The sequence below is a fragment of the Hippopotamus amphibius genome, chromosome 8 (assembly GCF_030028045.1).
Source record: "Hippopotamus amphibius kiboko isolate mHipAmp2 chromosome 8, mHipAmp2.hap2, whole genome shotgun sequence".
NCBI lineage: Eukaryota > Metazoa > Chordata > Mammalia > Artiodactyla > Hippopotamidae > Hippopotamus > Hippopotamus amphibius.
The window spans coordinates 36544415-36566834 of NC_080193.1; the positions used below are offsets into that span (position 1 = coordinate 36544415).

Below are 22420 nucleotides of genomic sequence, written 5' to 3' on the forward strand. Positions count from 1 at the left end.
CTTCTCACTCCCTGAAAGCAGGTCCTTGAATCCCACATGCCGCCCCATCCCACACTCCCCACAAGTGAACGCCCGAGGGCAGGCCTGGGGGCACGGTCACCTCTGCCAGCTCCCATGGGGTTTTACACGAGGCAGGAGTGTGCTAAGATGCCCTGGACAGGCCTGGGTCCAGATGGCGCCCGGGAAGACCCCCCCCACCACCTTGCGGCCCGGGAGGCTCACCAATGTCCAGGATGCGGTCCCCGGGCCGGCTCCACCGCCAGCCCTCCAGCTGCTGGTGCTCCGTGTACTGCAGCCGCCGGTCATGGAACACCACGCGGATGATGCTCTGCGGGCGGGGGCCACAGGGGACAGCTGAGGGCGGCGGCTGAGAGCGACCCACAAGGAACCGGCCTGGCGACCGTCCCAAGTCAGACACACCTCCCGCCCTCCAAGGCCTGGAGCCTTCCTCCCCGGCTCCCCAACCCCCTCCCCCACACTCAGAACCCCAAGAACACGAACAACAGCACGAACTCGAGGGCCGCCCTTCCTTCCAGGGTTACTGAGCACTTTGCACACGTGGGTCATCTACAAACCACTCTGTGCAGGTGAGTAAACTGAAGCTCAGGAAATGTTGGCGGGAGTAAAGTCAGGCTGGAACCCGAGTCTGTGCAGCCCAGCACCTGGTCCATCAACCCACGGCCCTCTGGCTCCCAGCCCTGCCAGTACCACCCCCACTCCCCCCCCACCACCACCCAGCCCCCTTAGACAACACACTCCAGGGACCAGGAGCCCACCTCTGTCCCTGGAGCTTTCCCCAAACCTCCCAGCACTCCCACTGCAAGCCGAGGTGCTGGGACGTCGACAGAGCACCTCCAGGTGCTCAGGGAGGGCGCAGCCTGCAGCCTTACCTTCACATATTTTGTGTTCAGATCCTGAAAATCTCCCAGCTTCCGATTCTCCAGCAGTCGGATTTCGTAAGACTGACCTGGAGTGGGGGTGAATAGCACATTTTCCATTTCTGTCTTCAAATCTGGGACTCCCCCAACTAGAGGCCTTCTCAACACCCTCAGTGCCACCCAGGCCTCATGGCCCCAGGGACCAAAGCAGAGAAGAAAGACCACGGACAGCCCAGATCACGCTCCGGGCCGAACACCTCAGTTTGTCTATCTGGCGTGGCAGGATCTGGGGCTCCCCAGGTAACGCACATGACCCCTGGAGAGAGACAGCACCTCTACAATTTTCAAAGACACAGAATCTAAAACAATACAGTTAGCATTACATTTGTGGAACACAACTTCATAGTTCTTTTTTTTTGGCCCACACTGCAACATGCAGAACTTTCCTGACCAGGGATCAAACCCACACCCTCTGCAGTGGAAGCATGGAGTCTTAACCACTGGACTATCAGGGAAGTCCACAACTTCGTATTTCTTTATAAAGAACACCATACACTCGAATGGAGAACACAGACACTTAAATCGACATTCAATAACTGACCAGACCCTTCCTCAGAGCAGGTTTAAAGGAACGAATAAAAGCCTGTTAAACATTGTCTCTAATTGCAGAATGAAAAGCATTTTCTCAAGTTAAAAGAATTTCATGTATTTGAAAGGGTGTGGGGATTCTATTTGGGGACAGGTAACCAGCACAAGCTGGTGAAAGAATGAAGAAAAGATCCATCCAAAAGAACCACCCCAAACTTTAAAGTATCTATGAATGACCTGACGAAAACCACACACATCTTATTGGAAGATAAAACAGAGCTGGAAAAAACAGGATGTGCCACGTTCCTAGACGGAATGACCACCTAGTAAATGACATCAACTTTTCCCAAATTAAGTTCAACCACCACTCTAAAACAGCCTAGGATACATTGCAGCTTAATAAAGGATGTTTTACAAGTAAGAGAGAACAAATGGTTTCACAATTGGTCTTGGTAAATCTAATCAAAATTTGTTTTGAAATTTTTTTAATTAATGAAACACTCACCAGAAGTTACAAAAATAGCACAGAAAGGTCCTGAGTATCACCCCCAACTTCCCCTGGTGGTGGCATGTAAGGTCACTATGGTACATTATTGAAATTGACCACGGCCCAGTACAGTTACCTAAACTCCAGACCTCACTCAGATTTCCCTGGGTTTTGCAGGTTTAATCCAAATTACAACTGGATTAAATACAGATATATATATATCTGTATCTGTATAGATAGATGGATAGATAGATAGATGGATGATAGGTAGATAGATGAGAGATAGAGCGATTGATCCTAAAGGCAAACAGCAAACTAGGAGCAGCACACAGTGGTTAACAGTCTTAATATATCTAAAAAAGCAATGAATAGAAAAATATTGATTCCTTGGGGACTTCTCTGGTGGCACGGTGGTTAAGAATCTGCCTGCCAATGCACTCTAGAGCCCGAGAACCACAACTACTGAACTCGCACACCACAGCTACTGAGCCTGTGCTCTAGAGCCCACAAGCCATAACTACTGTGCCCGTGTGCCACAGCTACTGAAGCCCGTGTGCCTAGAGCGCATGCTCCGCAACAAAAGAAGCCACTGCACTGAGAAGCCCTCACACCAAAACGAAGACCCAACACAGACAAAAATTAATTAAAACAAACAAACAAAAAAGACTCCCTGGTGTGGGTTGAATGTAACCCACCCACCCTACTCCACCCACCAAAGTATGTCCATACCCTAATCTCTAGAACCTACGAATGTCACCTCTTGGTCTTTGCAGATGCCATTAAGTTAAAGATGTTGAGATGAGGAATGAGCCTGGTTTGTCCTGGAGGTCCCTAAATCCAATGACAAGTGTCCTTGCAAGAGGACACACAGAGAAAAGAGGAGGCAAGGTGGCCATGGGAGCAGAGATTGGATTGATGCAGCCACAAGCCAAGGAGAGCCTGGAGCCCCGCAAGGCCAGAAGACACACAGAATGGATTCTCCCCTAAAGCCCCCACAGGGACCACGGCCCAGGCAGATTTCTGACTGCTGGCCTCCAGAACTGGGAGAGAATAAACTTCTGCTTTGTTTTAAGCCAACATGTTTGTAGTTCATTTGTTAAAGCAACCCCAGGAAACTAATATACTTCATCCCCCAGTGAATAACAGAATAGGCAGAGACTATGAAACTCAATCGTTCCTTCCAAAGATTTGCTGAGCGGTAACAATCACAGGCCAAATGCCATGCAAATCCTGCAGACACAGAGAGGAGCAGAGGGACATGGTGCCTTGGTCATGGATGTGATGCTGGCTGGCTCAGAGGTGCCCACTCGGTGAAGCTCCCTTCTCAGGAAAGTGGGACCCGTCCACCCAATGTTCACCAGCCCGGCTTCCAGGACCAGTGAAAAACGGAAGGACACACCAGGCCCCAGCATCACTCAGGTCGGCCTGCTGGACCCGTCCCGTCAGAAGGAAGAGGCACGGACCCCAAATTCTTGTCCTGCTCACGTGCCAGTTCAGAAGATGCTTTTAGTAGGGTCTGGCTGACCTGAATGACACGTCTACCTTTCTGAAAAAGCCAGATTTTTCACACACATGTCCGGGCTCCTGCACCAGCACTCCTTTGACAGCGACAAGCCAAGGAGCCTCACACAACCCTAACTGGTTTTTCCAGTGTCCTCCACCTTCCCCGAGGAAGAATGCAGCAGGTTCTGGCATGTGGCCCAAGGCCAAAATAGCCATTACCCTGGGTTTATGGGCACCCCAGGGCTCCATTAACACTGACCCCAGGCTCTGCGGGGCAAGCCCGGCTCAGGCCCGGCAGGAGGCACCGCCCGTCCCATGCAGGGCAGTCCCCAGACCTGAGCATCACAGACGGCCACTCGGGGACCAAAACTACTAAGTGGGGCTTCAGGCCCGGAGCCCCGGCCTTCTCCACCAGCAGCTGAGACCTGCCCCCCACGCTTCCCCACCACATCTCCCTTCCTCACAGAGCCCCCCAGCCACTCCGCACTCCCACCCCGCTCAGGCCTCAGACGCCCAGCCTCCCTCCCCATCCGGGCTGCCTCAGGGCCAACACACCTCCCCAGCCCCCTCCCACCCAGCACAGCACCAGCGTCCCGAGTGACACACGGGCTGATGAGCAAGGTCAGGACGGCTGAACCGACCCGGGGGACACGGACATCTCTCTGCTTGGCCGGCGTCATCTGAGGGCATGGATGGAAAGCGGGCTCTGTCGAGGCACAGGGCTGTGTCTGTTTTGCTCACCACTGTACTTTCTGACGCAGAGGAGGGCCTCAGTGATCTCTGCAGTGCTATTCTGTGCTAGAACTACAGGGTTTGCAAAAGCAAGACACCCTCCCGCCCTCAAAAAGTTGGCAGTCTTCTGGGGTATATCAAACAGAACCGGCAGAAGGCGAACCCTGGAGATGATCATACTGAGTGAAGTAAGTCAGACAGAGAGAGGTGCACCCCACGTGACATTACTCATGTGTGGAATCTAAAAAAAGGGTCCAAATGAATTTATTTACAAAACAGAAACAGACTCACAGACACAGAAAAGAAACTTACGGTTACCAAAGGGGAAAGTGGCGGGGAGGGATAAGTTAGGAGTTTGCAATTAACGTATACACACTACTATACATAAAACAGATAACCCTGTGCTACTGCACAGCACAGGGAACCCTACTCAATACTCGGTAATGACCTATATGGGGAAAGAATCTAGAAAAGAATGGATACATGTATATGTATAACTGAATCACTTTGTTGTACACCTGAAACTAACACGACGTGGTAAATCAACTGTACTCCAATATAAAATAAAAATTAAATTTAAAAAAAATTTAAAAAGAAAAATCCCCGTAAGAAACTACAGAGATCCAAAGGGGGTGATCCTCGTCCAGAATGGGGAGAAAGGGTTTGAACAGGGAGAGAGCATTTGTGATGGACTTTGAGGAGTGGGCAGGACTTCTACAGTTGAGGGAAGAAAGAATGAGAAAGTAACCCCAAGCAAAACTGTGGCCTGGAGGTGGGAGGGGAGAGACGTGCCTTTAGGGAACACCTAACAGCTTCCACACACTGGGTGCTTACCCGGTGGCAAAGTCTGCCCAGGTGGGAACTCACCTGAATCCACAGTGCAGTTTGGATTACGAGCCCCACCTCATAGAAGGAAGCAGGGGCTCAGAGAGGTTACCTGACTAGAGCAAGCTCACACAGCTAGTCAGTGGCAGAACCAGAAGCAGAAACTTGGCCCCATGCAACCTGGTGGGTGCCGTCTGCTGGGCAGAGGACTCTCTCCACTATGCCTTTCTGGAAGGCATCTGGTTCCATTCTGTATGCTGGTTAAAGTTTGCCCACAGCATCTGGTGGCATATAAAGCACCCCACCAGCTCCAGCCCCAGTCAGGATGGTATTTTTTTCTCCTTCCTTCTCCCCTTCAGAACTAGAAATAAAGGGGATCTTAGGATGATCAACTCGACTTATTCCATGACCCTGGATAAAGCATGTTGACTCCATTTCTTGTCTGTAAGATCCTCTGTTTCCTACATTCTAATCAATAATACAGGATAAACAGCTCACTACAAAAAATGATAGTAAAGCCTGTTCTAATTTCAGAACTGTGAAATGTGGAAAAAGGAAAACAAGTTGGCCTTAGAATAGGGACTAGGATAATAAATAAATAAATAATCACTTAGTTGTCATCTAGCTATATGCCGGGACTTTGCTAAGCCCCTGTGAGCATTGTTTCATTCACCCTTCTCAACAACCTTATGAAGAAAACCCAGTCATCGCACCCATTTTATAGATGAGGAAATTAAGATTCAGAGAGGTTAAGTATCTTGTGGAAGATCAAACCCAGGTCTGTTGGACTCCAAAGACTGGTAACTTAGCCAAGCTACTCCGCACAGTGTCTGGTGGCTTCAAAGGTCCCCTTCTGGTTCTAATATTCAAGGAATCCATCTGTTATATATCCCCTGAATTTCTTGATATTCATTTTATTTCATGGCCCTGTTCCATCCACCTAAACCCTCTCCTTTCTTCTACAGCCCAAATTCCTAATGCCCATGACCTCAGTTCCCTGAACCAAGATGGGTCTCAGAAGTCTGGTGGGTATGTGACCATTCTGTGGCACAGCACTTCCTCATGATACACCAGTGTCCCTGAAACACATTCTTATTCCATTTAAAATACTCTGTATAGGGACTTCTCTCATGGTCCAGTGGTTAAGAATCCGCCTTCCAATGCAGGGCACACGGGTTCAATCTCTGATCAGGGAACTAAGATCCCACATGCCTTGGGGCAACTAAGCTCCATGCATGCCACAACTAGATAGGAGCCCATGCATTGCAACTAAGACCCAATGACACAGGCAAAGATTAAAAAAAAAAAAACAACTCTGTATAGCACAGGGAACTATATTGAATATCCTGTGATAAACCATAATGGAAAAGAATATTTTAAAAGCATATATATATGCATAACAATCACTTTGCTGTACAGCAGAAATTAACACAACATTGTAAATCAACTATATTTCAATAAAATAAAATTTTAAAATAATAATAAAATAAAATACTCTGAACATATTATAAGGTGACAGTAGCCAAAACTATGACATTTTTGCCATGAGGACAAATCAAACAATGGAAAAGAATAAAGAGTCCAGAAATAAACTTTTAGATACTAGGAAACTCAATCTATAACAGTGCTTAAAAAAAAAAAAAAAAACATTTTTCAAGAGTGTGGGATAATTGGTTATCCATATAGAAAAAAATAAATCCCTACCTCACACCACACACAATAAATTAATTCTAGGTGGATGGAAACCATAAAATAAAATCAAAACCTTAATATTTCTAAAGAAAACATGAGATTACTTAATGACCATGGGGTAGGAAAGGATTTTTTAAGCTAGAAACAAATACAAAAAGGAAAAACTATGTCCTTTATAAATATAAGAAAAACTGTGTTAAAATTTATATTGAGAAACTTCCAAAAATACCAGGGGTGCTGTTAATATTTACACAGTCCCTGTCAGTGGGAAATGACCTAGCAAACTGGGGCATATGGTCACCCTATGGAAACAGAAAAAGGTCAACAAACACACAGAAAAATTTGCCAGATGGTACAAGAAAACAGGATAATGTAAAGTAAAATAAGATACCACCTAACATCTGTGAGAGTGGCAAAAATTTCAGTTTGACAGTATCAAATGTGGATGACGGAAGCATTATGCTGATATAACCATTGGGACAACAGTTTGACCAAAAAAAAGAGGTTAAAGACACACAACCCCTCCCTCTGTCAAGCACATCAATGCTAGAGGCACATCCTAAGCAAGTACTTGATGTGCACGGGGAGACTTAGACAAAAACTGCTCACTGTGGCATTGCTCGTTGCAGTGAAAAATTGTCACCAACCTACATCCAGCCACAGGAGAGAGACAGTAATTCTACTATGGGACTTAGAAAGGAATAGCACATGGCACTTAAAATGAGCCCTCCAGAGACATGGAGAAACCTGGAGAAATCTCAGAAACATACTATTACACAAAACAGGGGCACACTGATGTCTATGAAGCCACTTACATAAAGTCTGAAGACAGGGAAAACAATACTGGTCATTTTTAATGGTGAAGTACGCAAGGAGTAAAAATTTAAGCATTCTCAGAAGGACCACGGACACCAACTTCACAACGATGGTTTTGCTTCTGGGAGGAAAGGCAATAGGATTAGTGAGAGGTAAATTTGGCAAGGTGGGAAACACTGCGTTCGGCACATGAGTATTTGTGGTCTTATTCTCTAGAGCATTCAGTCGATCTGAAATTAAAATACAGTTGACCCTGGGGCTTCCTAGATGGCGCAGTGGTTGAGAATCCGCCTGCCAATGCAGGGGACTCGGGTTCGATCCCTGCTCCAGGAAGATCCCACATGCCGTGGAGCAACTAAGCCCATGTGCCACAACTATTGAGCCTGCGCTTTAGAGCCCGTGAGCCACAACTATTGAGCCCATGTGCTGCAACTACTGAAGCCCATGCGCCTAGAGCCCGTGCTCTGCAACAGGAGAAGCCACGGAAATGAGGAGCCCACACACCACAACGAAGAGTAGCCCCCACTCACTGCAACTAAAAGAAAGCCTGTGCACAGCAATAAAGAACCAACACAGCCAATAACATAAATAAATTAATTTAAAAAAAATTGCAATGAGTTGAAAAACATCAAATATATATTAAAAAAAATACATTGACCCTCGAACAGCATGGGGGTTAGGGGCGCAGACCCTCAGGGCAGATCTGTGGTTTCTCTGCGTCCCCGGGCTCCACCAGCCTCAGATTGTGTGGTACTGTAGCATTTACTATTGAAAATAACTCAATATTGTGTATAAGTGGAACTGCGCAGTCCAAATCCATGTTGTTCAAGGTCAACTAGTATTTCTCTCACACGCAAAATAATTCAGGGGAGGAAGAACTCTTGGAGCTGGTTGTCACTCTGCACTGCGTTACGGTTGTGTGTTTCCAGCTTCCCAGCCCTGCCTTAGAGGGAGGGTCTCTCGGGCTCCACTGCTGAGCAATCACTGTACAGCCCCCACTGCCACCCGCTCTGTGCCAGCGACATGCTGGGTGCAGGGCATTCCGAGACGCTAGCAGGGGCTGCATTCGCCACACGCATTCACACACCACCCCACAATGTGCCACTGAAATTAAAAACCACCTGCAGTGTAATGAGCCTGGGTTTTTTTTTTTATTGAAATAAATGTTCTGTTAATATCTGCTGTACAGCAAAGTGATTTAGATACACATATACATATGTATTCTTTTTCAAATTCTTTTCCATTATGGTTTGTCACAGGATATTGCATATAGTTCCCTGTGCTCTACAGTAGGACCTTGCTGTTTATCTATTCTCTATGTAATAGTTTGCATCTGCTAATCCCAACCTCCCAATCCGTCCCTTCCCCACCCCCTTCCCCCTTGGCAACATAAGTCTATTCTCCTTGTCTGTGAGTCTGTTTCTGTTTCATAGATAGGTTCATTTGTGTCATATTTTAGATTCCATATATAAGTGATATATGGTGCTTGTCTTTCTCTTTCTGACTTACTTCACTTAGTATGATAACCTCTAGGTCAATCCATGTTGCTGCAAATGTGAGTCTATTTTATTTAATCAATTCATTTCAACTTAATTTTCTCAAGTGCGTATCATGCCTGCATATAGAAAATCATAATCACACACCATAAATAAATGGTCATTGTAAACATTATATAGCTATGCAGCTACCAGTGTTCCTCTACAGACCCCTAGGACTACCTTGGGGATCTGGTTAGCACCCAGATTTGGAACCCAGACCACCTCTGAGCCCACCACTTACTAATGGATAAACGGCTCCATGTGTGAGCCTCAGTTTCCCCCCAAATGTGGACCATATTGGTAGTTGACACAGCGGGTTGATGTAAGGTTGAAGACACAACCAGCACAGTGGCACACAGGAGGTCCCTGGCTCAAAATCTCCCCTGCACTGAGGTCCTCAACAGCACGGCAGGGGAGCCCTATGGTTGGTGGTGGCCTTTCCACAGCCTTGCCAAAGCCTGCAAGGCAATTTCCTCCAACGACCCTGCCCCACCCTCCACCCTCCACGTTGGAGCTGTTAGAGGCCTTTAAGGCAAGCTGGGAAGAGCCCCAGGGCCAGCATTTAGCCTCTGCAGTGGCCCCAGCCCAGCCCAAGAGGAACCAAGGTGACAGGGAGTGGCGGGCTGGAGGAGGGGTGGTCACAGGCTCCACCCCCACCGGCAGGGGCCAGCGGAGCTCCGCGACCACCTCCCACCTTAGGGCTCCAGCTTTAGCCTGCAGGGATGGGTGGGGGCTCCTCAGCTGGACCTAGGCTCGGTGGGGAGCCTGGGTCACCACCAGGGAGAGTGGCTTAGACTCTGTCCAAAGGGCTCTGACGCCACACAAAGCCACTCAAGAGGGGGCGAGAGTTTTCCTCTCACCCAACCTCCACCCCCTTTGCCCTTCCTGCCTCCTCCCTATGCAGGGAGGGGCAGAAATGGGGTAAGAGGGCAAGGGGTACAGGGGAAAAGAAAACCTTCCAGGGAAGTTTTAAATAGAATACCCAAGCACAGCCCTCTACGTTGTGTCCAGCCCAGGCAGGGGCTCTTCCCGCGTGTAACCCACAATAAGCAATGCCCTTTCTGCAGGAAGGACTGGGCAGTAACTATTTTCAGCCATGCGGGCCACGAGATCTGTCACAGCCACCCAGGCTCAGCCATCGTAACAAGGAAGCAGCCACAGACAGCACATGAATGACCGGGCATGGCTGGAGTCCAGCCAAACTTTTTATGGCCGCTGACAAATTGAATTTTCACATAATTTGACTGTTCTTGCTGATTTCTTCCTTCCTCTTAACTTTTTTTGGCACTTTGCAACTTTGCCCCTTGGCCTTCTTGCCTGATGGCTAAGTGAGAGTTCTCAGAAGCCAGATATCAGTTTACCTGAACTAGATTTGCAGGTGTGTGCAAGCGTGTGTCCCACGCACGTGCACACACACACACACACACACACACCCTAGCCCCTTGGACAGTATTGACATGTTTTAAGTTTTTAACTAATGGTGGCAGAATCTGACATTGAATTACCTAAAGCAAACGACAGAGCTGGAACTAGTTAGCCAAACCAAGAAGAACATGCAAAGATGTTTAACTTCTTTAGTGGTCCAAGACAGGCCAAATGAAAATAATGCAATGCCAGTTTCATGCATCAGACTGGCCAGCAGTTAACAGATTGCTAACATCCCTCAAGGACAAAATGTGGGTTCACGGGCTTTCACACGCAGGGGTGGGAGATGGGATGTCCTGGCCTTTGGACAACATCCACCAGTGCTCCAAACACACACAGTCTCTGCCCCAACTACGCCATCAGCTGCGCTCTAGTCTAGAGAACTGCTGGCACACGTGACACTAAAAATATTTCATCAAAAAATCTATAAACAATAAATGCTGGAGAGGGTGTGGAGAAAAGGGAACCCTCTTACACTGTTGGTGGGAATCTAAATTGGTGCAGCCACTGTGCAGAACAGTATGGAGGCTCCTTAAAAACCTAAAAATGGAGCTACAGTGTGACCCAGCAATCCCACTCCTGGGCATATATCCAGAGAAAACCATAATCCAAAAAGTCACATGCACCCCAATGTTCACAGCAGCACTATTCACAATAGCCAAGACATGGAAACAACCTAAATGTCCATCAGCAGAGGAATGGATACAGAAGATGTGGTACATATATACAACACAATATTACTCAGCCATAAAAAGGAACAAAACTGAGCCATTTGCAGAGCCGTGGATGGACCTAGAGACTGTCATGCAGAGTAAAGTAAGTCAGAAAGAGAAAAACAAATATCATATAATACCACTTATATGTGGAATCTAGAAAAATGACACAGATGAACTTACTTGCAAAGCAGAAAGAGAATAAACATATGGATACTAAGAGGGGAAGGGCTGGGATGAACTGGGAGACTGGGATTGACATATATACACTACTATGTATAAAATAGATAACTAATGAGAACCTACTGTATAGCACAGGAAACTCTACTGAATGCTCTGTGGTGACCTAAATGGGAAAGAAATCTAAAAAAGAAGGGATGTATGTATATGTATAACAGATTCACTTTGCTGTGCAGCAGAAACTAACACAACACTATATAGCAACTATACTCAAATAAGAATTAATTTAAAAAAATATTTCTCTGAGGCTATTCGATGTAGCAGTACCATTATAGCTAAAAACAAAATGAATTAAATGGTCAAAAAAAAAAAAAGAACAAAACAAAAAACGAAACAAAACAATGAACTGAATGGCCAACAACTGTGTTAGGACTAAGTTGTAGAACAGCACTCAGCCATTACAGAGAATGAGGCCTAAGCCTTAACCAGGTGACCACAGCATCGTGTACCCCCAGACATGCTGTACCCAGGACACAAGATCACGAACTATCCCTGCCCAAAGCACACAGCCTGAATCTAGTCACGAGGAAACCCACATCTGGCCTATATAATCTTCAAAACGTCAACCTCGTGAAAGACGAGGCAAGGCTGAGGATCGTCCACACAAAAGGACAACTGCATGGTTCTGGACCACACCTGGAATCCAGGCGAAAAACTGCGGGGCAGGACGGTATCAGAACCATCGGCCCAATTTAATAGGGCTGTGTGGGAGGTGAAGGTACTGTATTCAGTTTCCTGAATTTGATCATGGACATATGGTGATAGAAGAGAACGGCCCTGTTTTGAGGAAGTACCTGCTAAAGTAGTTAGGAATAAAGGAGCATGGTGTCTACAGCTAACTCTCAAATGATTCAGGGAGGAAATATATATACAAAATACAGAGATCATATATATAAAACACAGACACAAAACGTTAAAGACTGATGAATCTACTGAAAGGTGCGCAGAAGTTCATTATACTAACCTTTCAGTTCTTCCACAGTTTGAAACTTAAAATCACTTTGAAGAAGTTAGAAGTGAAAAAAATAATTTTAAAATTAAGATTATATACATAAAGGACCTACTGCAGCGCACAGGGAACGATACTATTTTGTAAAAATCTATAAGGGAAAAGATTCTGAAGAAGAACCTATATATATGTATATATACATATGCGTGTATGTCTATACACCCGCAAGAATATATATATATGTATAACTGAATCACTGTGCTGCACACCTGAAACTAACATGATATTGTAAATCAACTGTACTTCAATAAAAAAAGATTATGTACGTATAAAGTAAGCTACAAGGACATACTGTATGACACAGGGAATACAGCCAATATCTTGTAATAACTATAAGTGGAGTATAGCCTTTAAAAACTGTGAATCACCACACTGTACACCTGGAACTTATATAATGTTGTACAGCAACTATACTTTAAAAAGAAGACAGTGGAAACAAACAAAAAAATTGATTATGAAAAAAATTAAGCAGATCTAGATCCACAATAGACAGAAAAAAATCCACCACATGCACACACACGAGTGGGGAAAAAACAAGTCACTGAATAATACACACTGATGATACTTTTATACTAAAATGTTATACATACACCTCTATACTTGTGAGCTGAATGTATGCAACTAACAATGCGTAGAGAAGGACCCTCCCCTCTTAAATTATATACATCCTCAGTATTAACTTTTCTAAAACTAGGAATATATTCCATGTGAATCTGAAAAAATTACAACACAAAGAAAAGAGGGAGTAGTGTCTCACAGTGTCCTAAGCATGTGACAGGTGACCACAGTGACAATGGTTGGCAATTTTTTCTTCTAGCATCAAGCTGGTCCTAAAAGCCAATCAGACAGGTGGGCATTTGGGGAAAACAGTCTTTGTCTAACTAACAGGCCATCAGACACATGCAGATGAGGTCAGACCCGCGGGTCTCTCTGGGTGGCCCCCGGAGAACCTGCCGTACAGGATGTCAGCGCCCATTTTGGGTGTGAGGACACCCAGGCCCAGGGAGCTGCTGATGTGCCCGAGGTGACACCGCAAGTTAGTGACTAAGACTTGGCCGCTGTGGCCCAGGGCAAGCGGGGAGAGGGGAGCAGGGTCAGGACAGACACACTGGGGTAGAGCCAGACCCTCTCGTGTCCAGGGCACATTCTCCATCCCCTCTGCATCTCACTCTCTACATCTGCAAGATGTTCTTTGCAAACAGTTGTGGGGATGAAATGAGATCATGCACCTGCAGTCTAGCAGGTAAGAAGGACTCAGCAAGTGCCCATCACGACTACCACCTCCAAGCAACAAGTGGAGAGCCCCACCCGTGCCTGGGCCACTGTCCTGGGTGCTCCACGCCCTCCCCACAGCTCCAGCACTGAGCAGCCTGGCCGCCCAAGGCCATTCAAGGTCACCCAGCCCCAGGCAGCCCAGCTGGAACAAGCCTCCAGGCTACCTGAGTCTCTTCCGGACTGTCTCGGGGAGGGGATACAATCAGGGTGCTGCCCAGGGCAGACACACCCCTGCTTCCCCCACCCCACCTGCCTGCCCCTGGGCTGTGCCCACTGGGCGCTCCTGCGGCGCGGCTCTGCCCAGCCAGTGGAACCCAGCGCAGGGCCTCCTGCCCAGATCACTGTGTTCCCAAGAACAGGAGGCAATTGCCTGGGCCGGCCAAGATTTACAGGTTGTTTACTTTCCAACAGTTACTGCTTTGGGTAATTAATGCCACATAAAACATAATGGAGCCATCGTTACCTCTCAGGGAAAGGAAGGCTGGACGCCAGCGGTCCTGAAATAACAGACGGAGAAAGCACAAGGCTGCAGTGTCTCCAGCGAGGGCAGCGTATCTTGTCACTTGCACACAAGTAGTCCCGGGCAAGAGTGTGACACAGAGCGCTCACACACAAGGCACACTTCGGCAGGAGGCTTCGCCAGCCACAGACCCAAGTCCTGATCCTGACGGCCCAGCACCTATGTGACCTTGAGCCTTAACCTCCTCTCAGCCACTTACGAATGCCAGGGACTAGGCTCCGTGCCTGGCACACAGTGCAAACCCAATAAATACTTGGAAGACAGCAAGTACGTGTGTGTCTGTACAAAAGCAGAAGAGTCAATGAGATCCTGGAGACCCCTTCAAGAAGGGATTGTTTCCAGGGCGGGGGCAAGGAAAACATAGATGCTCAGCTTGTGCTAAGCATCTTGCCGTGCCAAAAGTGAGGGCACGCTCAAAAAAACGATGGAGGTGTGTCCAGCATCACAGGGGCCAATCTGAAGGGGCTCCCAACAGCCACAACTGGAAAAATTTCAGAAACAAAATAGATAACAACAGTGTTGAATTTCAACACAGAGAATAAAATAAATATTCAGTATACTGATATAATAAATCGGTGAATAAGTAAACCCCAGGTAGACAAGGGAAGGCTCTTTCTTACAGTTGCATTCCAATGACAAGATGTAGAAAGCAGTCTCTCCTCCATCCCAGAACATTTACTAGTTACAAAGGGGAACGTTGTAACTTCTCAGCGGAGAAGCCTGGCAGGCACACTAAATTATCAAGGTTAATACCATCAGCAGTAAGACATGTCGGTGTCACAATTGCCCAGTACGACTCCCCGGCAAGGACATCACGTCACTTCAACCCCCAAATACAATAACCTCCATATCATCATTAAAAAACATCAGACAAATCCAAATTGAGGGGCATTCTACAAAATAACTAACCGGTAACCACTTTTTACGTCTGAAGGTCATGGAAGAAAAAGAAAGAGTGGGAAATTATCACAGACTGGAGAAGACCAAGAGACAGAGGAAATGCCATGTGGGATCCCGGACTGGAACCCAGAACAGAAGCAGGACGGCAGTGGAGGAACTGGTAAAATTCAAACAAGCGGTGCTAGAGGTAACAGAATGATGCCCACGTAACTGCCTGGTTTCAGTCGCCGGTCCGTGGTTATACAAGATGTTCATGTTATGAAAAGCTGGGTGAAAGGGAAGCAGGAACTTGCAGTAGTACTAGTTCTGACACTCTAAATCTAAATGAGTCTCTCTGCCCCAAAATGCTCCAGATGCCCCAGCCCCACCAGAACTAGGCATAATAGACCTGACTGGGACCCACACTCCTACTCACTGCTGGCCAATTCCAAATCGGGGGCCTCCAGACCCCCAGACACTTGACTAGCATCTTTTAAAATTGCTGGATTTTCCCTCAGCACTAAGGATGGTTATCTCTTCTCCCTGTTTCATTTTACGCTTGGTCGTTCCTGGTTCATAGGAAATTCACTACTTTCTACATATTGAACTTTTTTTTAAATAAATTTATTTATTTATTTATTCATTCATTCATTCATTTATGTATTTATTTATTTTTGGCCACGTTGCATCTTCGTTGCTGCACACGGTTTTCTCTAGTTGCAGCGAGAGGGGGCTACTCTTCGTTGCCATGCGCAGGCGTCTCCCTGTGGTGGCTTCTCTTGTTGTGGAGCACAGGCTCTAGGCTCAGGCTTCAGTAGCTGTGGCACTTGGGCTCAGTAGTTGTGGCTCTCAGGCTCTAGACACAGGCTCAGTAGTTGTGGCTCACGGGCTTAGTCGCTCCGCAGCGTGTGGGATCTTCCTGGACCAGGGCTTGAACCCATGTCCCCTGTGTTGGCAGGCGGATTCTTAATCACTGTGCCATCAGGGAAGCCCCACGCTGAACTTCTCTACAGCCACCACGCTGAACTGAATCCTTAAGCTCTGAAAACGAGCAGTATAAACTGCAACTGGGCAACCCGTTCTGATTTACAAAATGGGAACTGCATTCGGCTCAACCTGATACCATGGTTCTGACACTTCAATAAGCCAAAGGCCAAGAGAAAAACGGGCAATGGACATAAACCGCCAGCTTTTTAAAAAGTACAAGAAATGCAAAGGCCTTCCAAACATCTGAGAAGATGGCTCAATTTCACTCATAACAGTTGACGGAAAGGAAAGAATGCAAATCAAAATCAGGAGCTTGTTTTCTGTGTACCTATTAGAAAAGATTTGAAAGGCTGATAATATAGAGTCCAGGTAAGGATGTAGAGAAACAGGTACCCTCCTACACAGGTGGGAGGGGTGTAAATGGGTAAGTTAGTAGGACAAAGGACAGCACAGGGTAAAAAACCAAATCTCGGAGATAAGGTCAGAACTGTGACTCACTGACTCACTGGGGCACCTCCCTCCAAGCTTGGCCCAGCAGAAACTGTGTCCGGGGCTAGGGCTGTTCACAGGCTCACAGGCCCTTGATCCTGAAAGTGGGAGCCAGACTCTCCTGGTTGCTCACGTTCCAACCACAGCCGTCTGGCCCCGGGCAGCCCCCTTTTCAGTCTGGTTCACGAAGGACACCCTGGGGCAGGCACTGTCGGGGCAAACAGGGCTTGTCCGCGCAGCCCCAAAGCAAACAAAGCCTCCCGCCACAAGGCCACCCAGGAGAGTGGGCACCTAGGGACCGTCCCAGGGAAGAGGTCCATCCTCAGCGTCTGCTTAGAGTGGAGAAAGGGCGAGGGTGGGAGCAGCCACACTGATACAGGGCCCGGCCTCAGGTGAGCATCTGACCGACCCTCCTGGAGGCAGGGAGCAAGTGCAGCAGCCCCTGTGGGGGGGAGGGGCCCTGGGCTGAGGACCTGTGTTCTCTGGTGGCTTCACTGTCCACCTTCGAGCCGTAAAGGCAGGGAAGCTGGTGGGCACAGCGAGCATAAGGCAGACAGACGCTCAGAAAAAAAAAGAAGGTCAGAGTATCCTCACAGCACTGGAGCCTCTGGCCTCAGTTTGCTCCTGAGACGCAGTGGCAATCCTACCTTGAGGTCTCCTGCTCTGTGTGATGCTGGCAAACGGCCGATGGTGGCCACCAGAAGAGGCCTCTATCACCCCATCTTTAACCCATCAAAACAATGGACAGTAAAAAGTGCTAGATGTGGAGAAACAGGAACCCTCCTATATTGCTGGTACAATGTAAACTAGCGTAGCTGCCTTGGAAAATAGCCTGTTAAACACAGAGTTACCATAGGACCCAGATATTCCACTCCTAGGTGTATACACACAAGAAATGAAAACACAGGTCCATAGGACTTTCCTGGCGGTCCAGGGGTTAAGACTCCACACTCCCACTGCAGGGGACACAGGTTCGATCCCTGGTCAGGGAACTAAGATCCCGCATGCCACCCAGCACAGCCCAAAAAAGAAAAAAAGAAAAAAGGAAAAGAAAACATAGGTTCACACAAAAACCTGCACATGAAGATTCACAGCAGCGTGTTCGTAACAGCCCAAAACTGGAAACAACCCAAATGTCCATCAATGAAAACATATACAAAATGAGGTACGTCCACACAATAGAATATTATTCAACAACAGAAAGGAATGCAGTTCTGATACATGCTACATTGTGGCTAACCCCTGAAACCATTATCCTAAGTAAAAGAAGTCAGTCCCACAAGACCACCATTTGTATAATATCGTTTATATTAGATTCCAGAATAGGCAAATTTAGAGATAGAAAGCAGACCAGTGGTTGCCTAGAGCTTGGGGAGTGGGGGGATGGAGAGGGCAGGGAGGAAGAGAGTGAAAACTGACTTCTACTAGGCGCAGAGCTGCTTTTAGGAGGGACAAAAATGCTCCAAAATTAGTTGCAGTGATGGTTTACTATATTTGACTGAACGAGAAAAAGAAGAATCGTACACTTAAACACGTATATGAATGTATATGGTATGTGAATTTCATTCTAATAAAACTTTAAAAGAGAAAGAGACCAGACTGAAGTCCCACTCTGTCACCTGAGGCAAGTCACACAGCCTCTCTGGGCCTTTATGTACCACCTGCAATCCAGGGGGGGTGGGATGGGGGGTAGAGAGGCTAGATCAGCACTTCTTCCACACGTGCACAAATCACCTGGTCACTTGCAGGAAAACGCAGGTTCTGATCCAGGTGTCCTGCAGCAGCCCCCAGGTTCTGCATTTCTAAGCTTTCAGGTGACACTGGTCCATGGACATTTTCAGGAGCAGGACATCAGAGATGGCATCCCAGGCCCCCTCCAGCCTGAATACTTCAGGAATCTCCTTTGGTCCATCTGTGTGAATTCCCAGAGCATGTATAGTCTCTCCTTCCCACTCAGGACACAGAGGGTGCCCTGACCACCCAGGCTTCCAGGGCCTGGTCACTGGAAGGAGACCATGTGTTCTCCACGTGAGAGGAAGGTCAAGAACTTCCCAAGTTTGCCTGAGCACAGAGCACCTGGCGGGGCACAGGAGAGGTCCCTGACCTGCAGAGCACAGAGCCAGGAGTGGGACAGGGCCCACCCTGTCCTCACAAGGTCCAGGTCTCCCTTTCTGCAAGAGGTGGAGAACAGCAGCATCCTCAGAGCAGTGGCTCTCAAACCCAAGAATCCCTAAGCATCACTCACAGGGGCGCTTAGTGAAAACATACTCCTGCCCCTCCAGCTCTAACATGGCAGGAAGCACACACTCTAGGAGACTCTGATGCTAGTGGTCCAAGGTCCAAACACTGCCCCAGAGCCACCTGGGAGAGAAGACAGGATTGCTCTCCAAGAGCTTGTCAGGAACCCGTTCCACACGCTGACAAGTCAATTCCACCCTCCAGACCTCTCTTCTCCCATCAATCAAAAGGGTTGGATGAGATGCCTCTCGAGGAACCCACAGGACATTCCTGCATAAGACTGGTGAGGGCCAGAGTAGAAGGGAGGAAGGGAGGCCAGCTGTCCACCTCTGGTCTCCAACCAAGACAACACCAACCCACCCAAACAATAGGTTTCTTTGCTGGAGGGCTTTGCAAGGAAGGGTATCCTGTGGGGAACCGTAAGAGGGACACAGAGTCCAGAAAAGAGTGAGGTAAGGACACCAGCTCCTAATTAATGCAAAGAAACATTTCGCCCTCTCCCTGTGGCCTTGAAAGACTCCAAAGCTGTGCAGCCCGGGGCTCACGCCTGGCCCTGCCCCTAGCCGACTGTGTGGTTCAGAACATTCCACCTTTTCTCTGGGCTTCTTCCTTCTCTTGGGAAAAAAAGGGGGTTGGAACAATCGTGGTGGGACTCCCCTGGTGGCACAGTGGTTAAGAATCTGCTTGCCAATGCAGGGTAGGTGGGTTCAAGCCCTGGGCTGGGAAGACCCCACATGCCATGGAGCAATGAAGCCTGTGTGCCACAACTACTGAGCCTGCACTCTAGAGCCCGTGAGCCACAACTCCTGAGCCCATGTGCTGCAACTACTGAAGCCCATGAGCCTAGAGCCCGTGCTCCACAACAAGAGAAGCCACCACAATGAGAAACCCAGGCACTGAAACCAAGAGTAGCCCCCACTCGCCGCAGCTAAAGAAAGCCCGCGCGCAGCAGTGAAGACCCAACACAGCCAAAAAATTAATTTAAAAAATGAAAAATACAATCATGATACCTACTCGTGTACAGTGGCTCCTTTAAAACAAGACCCAAAACACCCTCCTCATTCAGAACAGGGAATCTGCACACATTTTTTTTTAAATCGAAGCATATTTCATTTACAATGTTGTGTTAGTTTCTGCTGTACAGCAAAGTGATTCAGTTATACATACATCTATTCTTTTTCAGATTCTTTTCCATTATAGGTTATTACAAGACATTGAATATAGTTCCCTGTGCTATACAGTAGGTCCTTGTTGTTTATCTATTTTATATATTGTAGTGTGTATTTGCTAATCTCAAACTCCTAATTTATCCCTCCCCCTCATTCCTTTCCCCTTTTGGTAACCCTCAGTTTGTTTTCTACACACATTCTTCTAAGTAGTAATTCTAACCATAGTTCAGCAGTCCCTGAAATCTAACCCAGGAGCCCAATTACACAGAGCAAAGTGGGTCTATCTACTCCTGACCTTCCTTCCTGCTCCCCTTCCCTCCAAACAGCCACATTTAGAGGCAGAAGGGAAACAATAGTTATTGAGACCCACTTAAATGACTATCTTCCCACAATTTCACACAAATTATAAGCCTTCCTACCTGTGTGGGGACCAGAGTGAAGTCAATGACACCTGGTACCCCCTACCCGGCCCCCCTACACACTGATGGTCTGTCCTGGTGGCCAGGCCAGGTGGTTTAGGAGTAGGACACTCAAGGCTCTAGGCAGGCAGTTGTAGCCCCCAAGCCACTGGCCAGGGGCAGAGCTGCTCTGATCAGAAGTGTCCTGATGAGGTTGTGCAAATTATGGGCACGAAGGCAAGTCCCTTTGACTTTCCATATACTTCGGCTGAGGTGGCGGGGTGAGGTTTTTCTGCCCAAGTTGAAGTGTGCGTCAAGTCAGTGAGCAGATTACACACATTACAGAAGCCCTGAAGTACACTGCAGCAGGGACTGGTCCTCGGACGTTACAAACTGTTTCTGAATGCTTAGCAGCACTTAATAAAAATGAGACTAGGTCCACCTTTGCACCCTGACTAAGAACAGAAAGCAGGTCTCCCCAAATTTCATTCCACGAGTGATGATGGCTCGTCTGGAAGGCCAGACACAGTCACTGACAGAGGCATCAAAATCCTTCAAGTCCCAAGCGACCAGGGCCCAAAATGTCTAAAGACGGCTCGGAAGAATGCAGAACACGTTCTAAAGGAAAGGAAAGAATGGGAGAGTGGAAAAAACACAGAATGTGCTGCAAAACTTCAGCACACAAAGGGAACGGGAGGGCAATGATAAAGGACGTCAGCTAAAATCTCTAAAGATGATGACCTCACTTGCTCTCCAGAGAGTGATGGTAACTTAGCATTGGCCAAAAACTGTGTCAGAAAACGCAGACCAGGGACCTTCCTGGTGGTGCAGTGGTTAAGACTCCATGCTCCCAATGCAGGGAGCCCTGGTTCAGTCCCTGGTCAGGGAACTAGATCCCACATGCTACAACCAAGAGTTCACATGCTGCAACTAAGGACCCAGTAAGCCACAACTAAGGAGCCCATATGCCACAACTAAGACCCAGCACAACCAAAAAAAATACTAAAAAAAAAAAAAGAAAAACAAAAAAACCCCGGAGACCAAGATGATCAGAAGTCATTCTGAAGAAGCTCAGTGATGCTATTAGCTTAAATATTTCCTTAAAAAATCTTGAGAGAGGAAAACAGTATTTTTAAAGTGATGTGAGAAAAATCAAATGCCCAAAGCACTTGCAGTTCAAATGCAAAGTCTCCAACCAGAACAGGCATCTCTACAATGTGAAAATGTACAGGGAGACAGTGAGATTCCAAAGCTCCAGCTGAAACTCAACACTGCCCAAATTCCACCAAAATCATGAAACGCAAATTTGCAGAAAACCAACAAAGAAGGGAAATTTACTGTTTAGAAACAGAAGCTTCTCGATGTGTATGAAAACATCAAAAACTTGACTCCTACAGGAAGGTGACTGAAGATCTGGAGAAATCAAAGGTGGATCAGCTCCCATGAGAAAACAGGTCAGGAAAGTTTGGTGGAGACTCACAGACATAGAGAAGAGATTTGTGGTTGCCAAGGAGGAGGGGGGTGGGGAAGGGATGGACTGGGAGGTTGGGATTAGCAGATGCAAACTATCATATAGAGCATGGATGAACAACAAGGTCCTACTGTAGAGCACAGGGAACTATATTGAATATCCTGTGATGAACCATAACGGAAAACAATATGAAAAAGAATGTGTGTGTGTGTATCTGAATCACTTTGCTGTACAGCAGAAATTAACATAACATTGTATATCAACTATACTTCAATTAGGAAAAAAAAAGGAAAGAAAGTTTGTTGGTGGTTGTATAGTCTGAGAGAAAGCTCAATCTAAAGGGGGAAAAACACTCACAGCAAGTAAAAATGGCTAACTTAGAATGAGAAATCCAGGGAATTCCCTGGTGGTCCAGGGTTAGGACTCTGTGCTTTCACTGCCAAGGACACGGGTTCAATCCCTGGTCGGGGGAACTAAGATGCCACAAGCTTCCCTGGGCGGCCATAGAAAATTCAGCTTTACCCAAGTGGCCCCTTTGTGCCTGTAAT

At 47.3% G+C, this 22420-nt stretch overlaps 1 protein-coding gene across 1 annotated transcript in view; it reads right to left on the bottom strand.

The window, feature by feature from the left end:
* Nucleotides 1-22420, bottom strand: part of TFCP2L1 (transcription factor CP2 like 1) — a 64427-nt gene that overhangs the window by 26509 nt on the left and 15498 nt on the right. The window contains exons 3-4 of the mRNA XM_057745766.1: nt 891-967; nt 223-328 (exon numbers count right to left, since the gene is read on the bottom strand). Of these exons, the coding sequence (XP_057601749.1) occupies nt 223-328; nt 891-967 (183 nt within the window). The remainder of the gene's footprint in view (nt 1-222; nt 329-890; nt 968-22420) is intronic.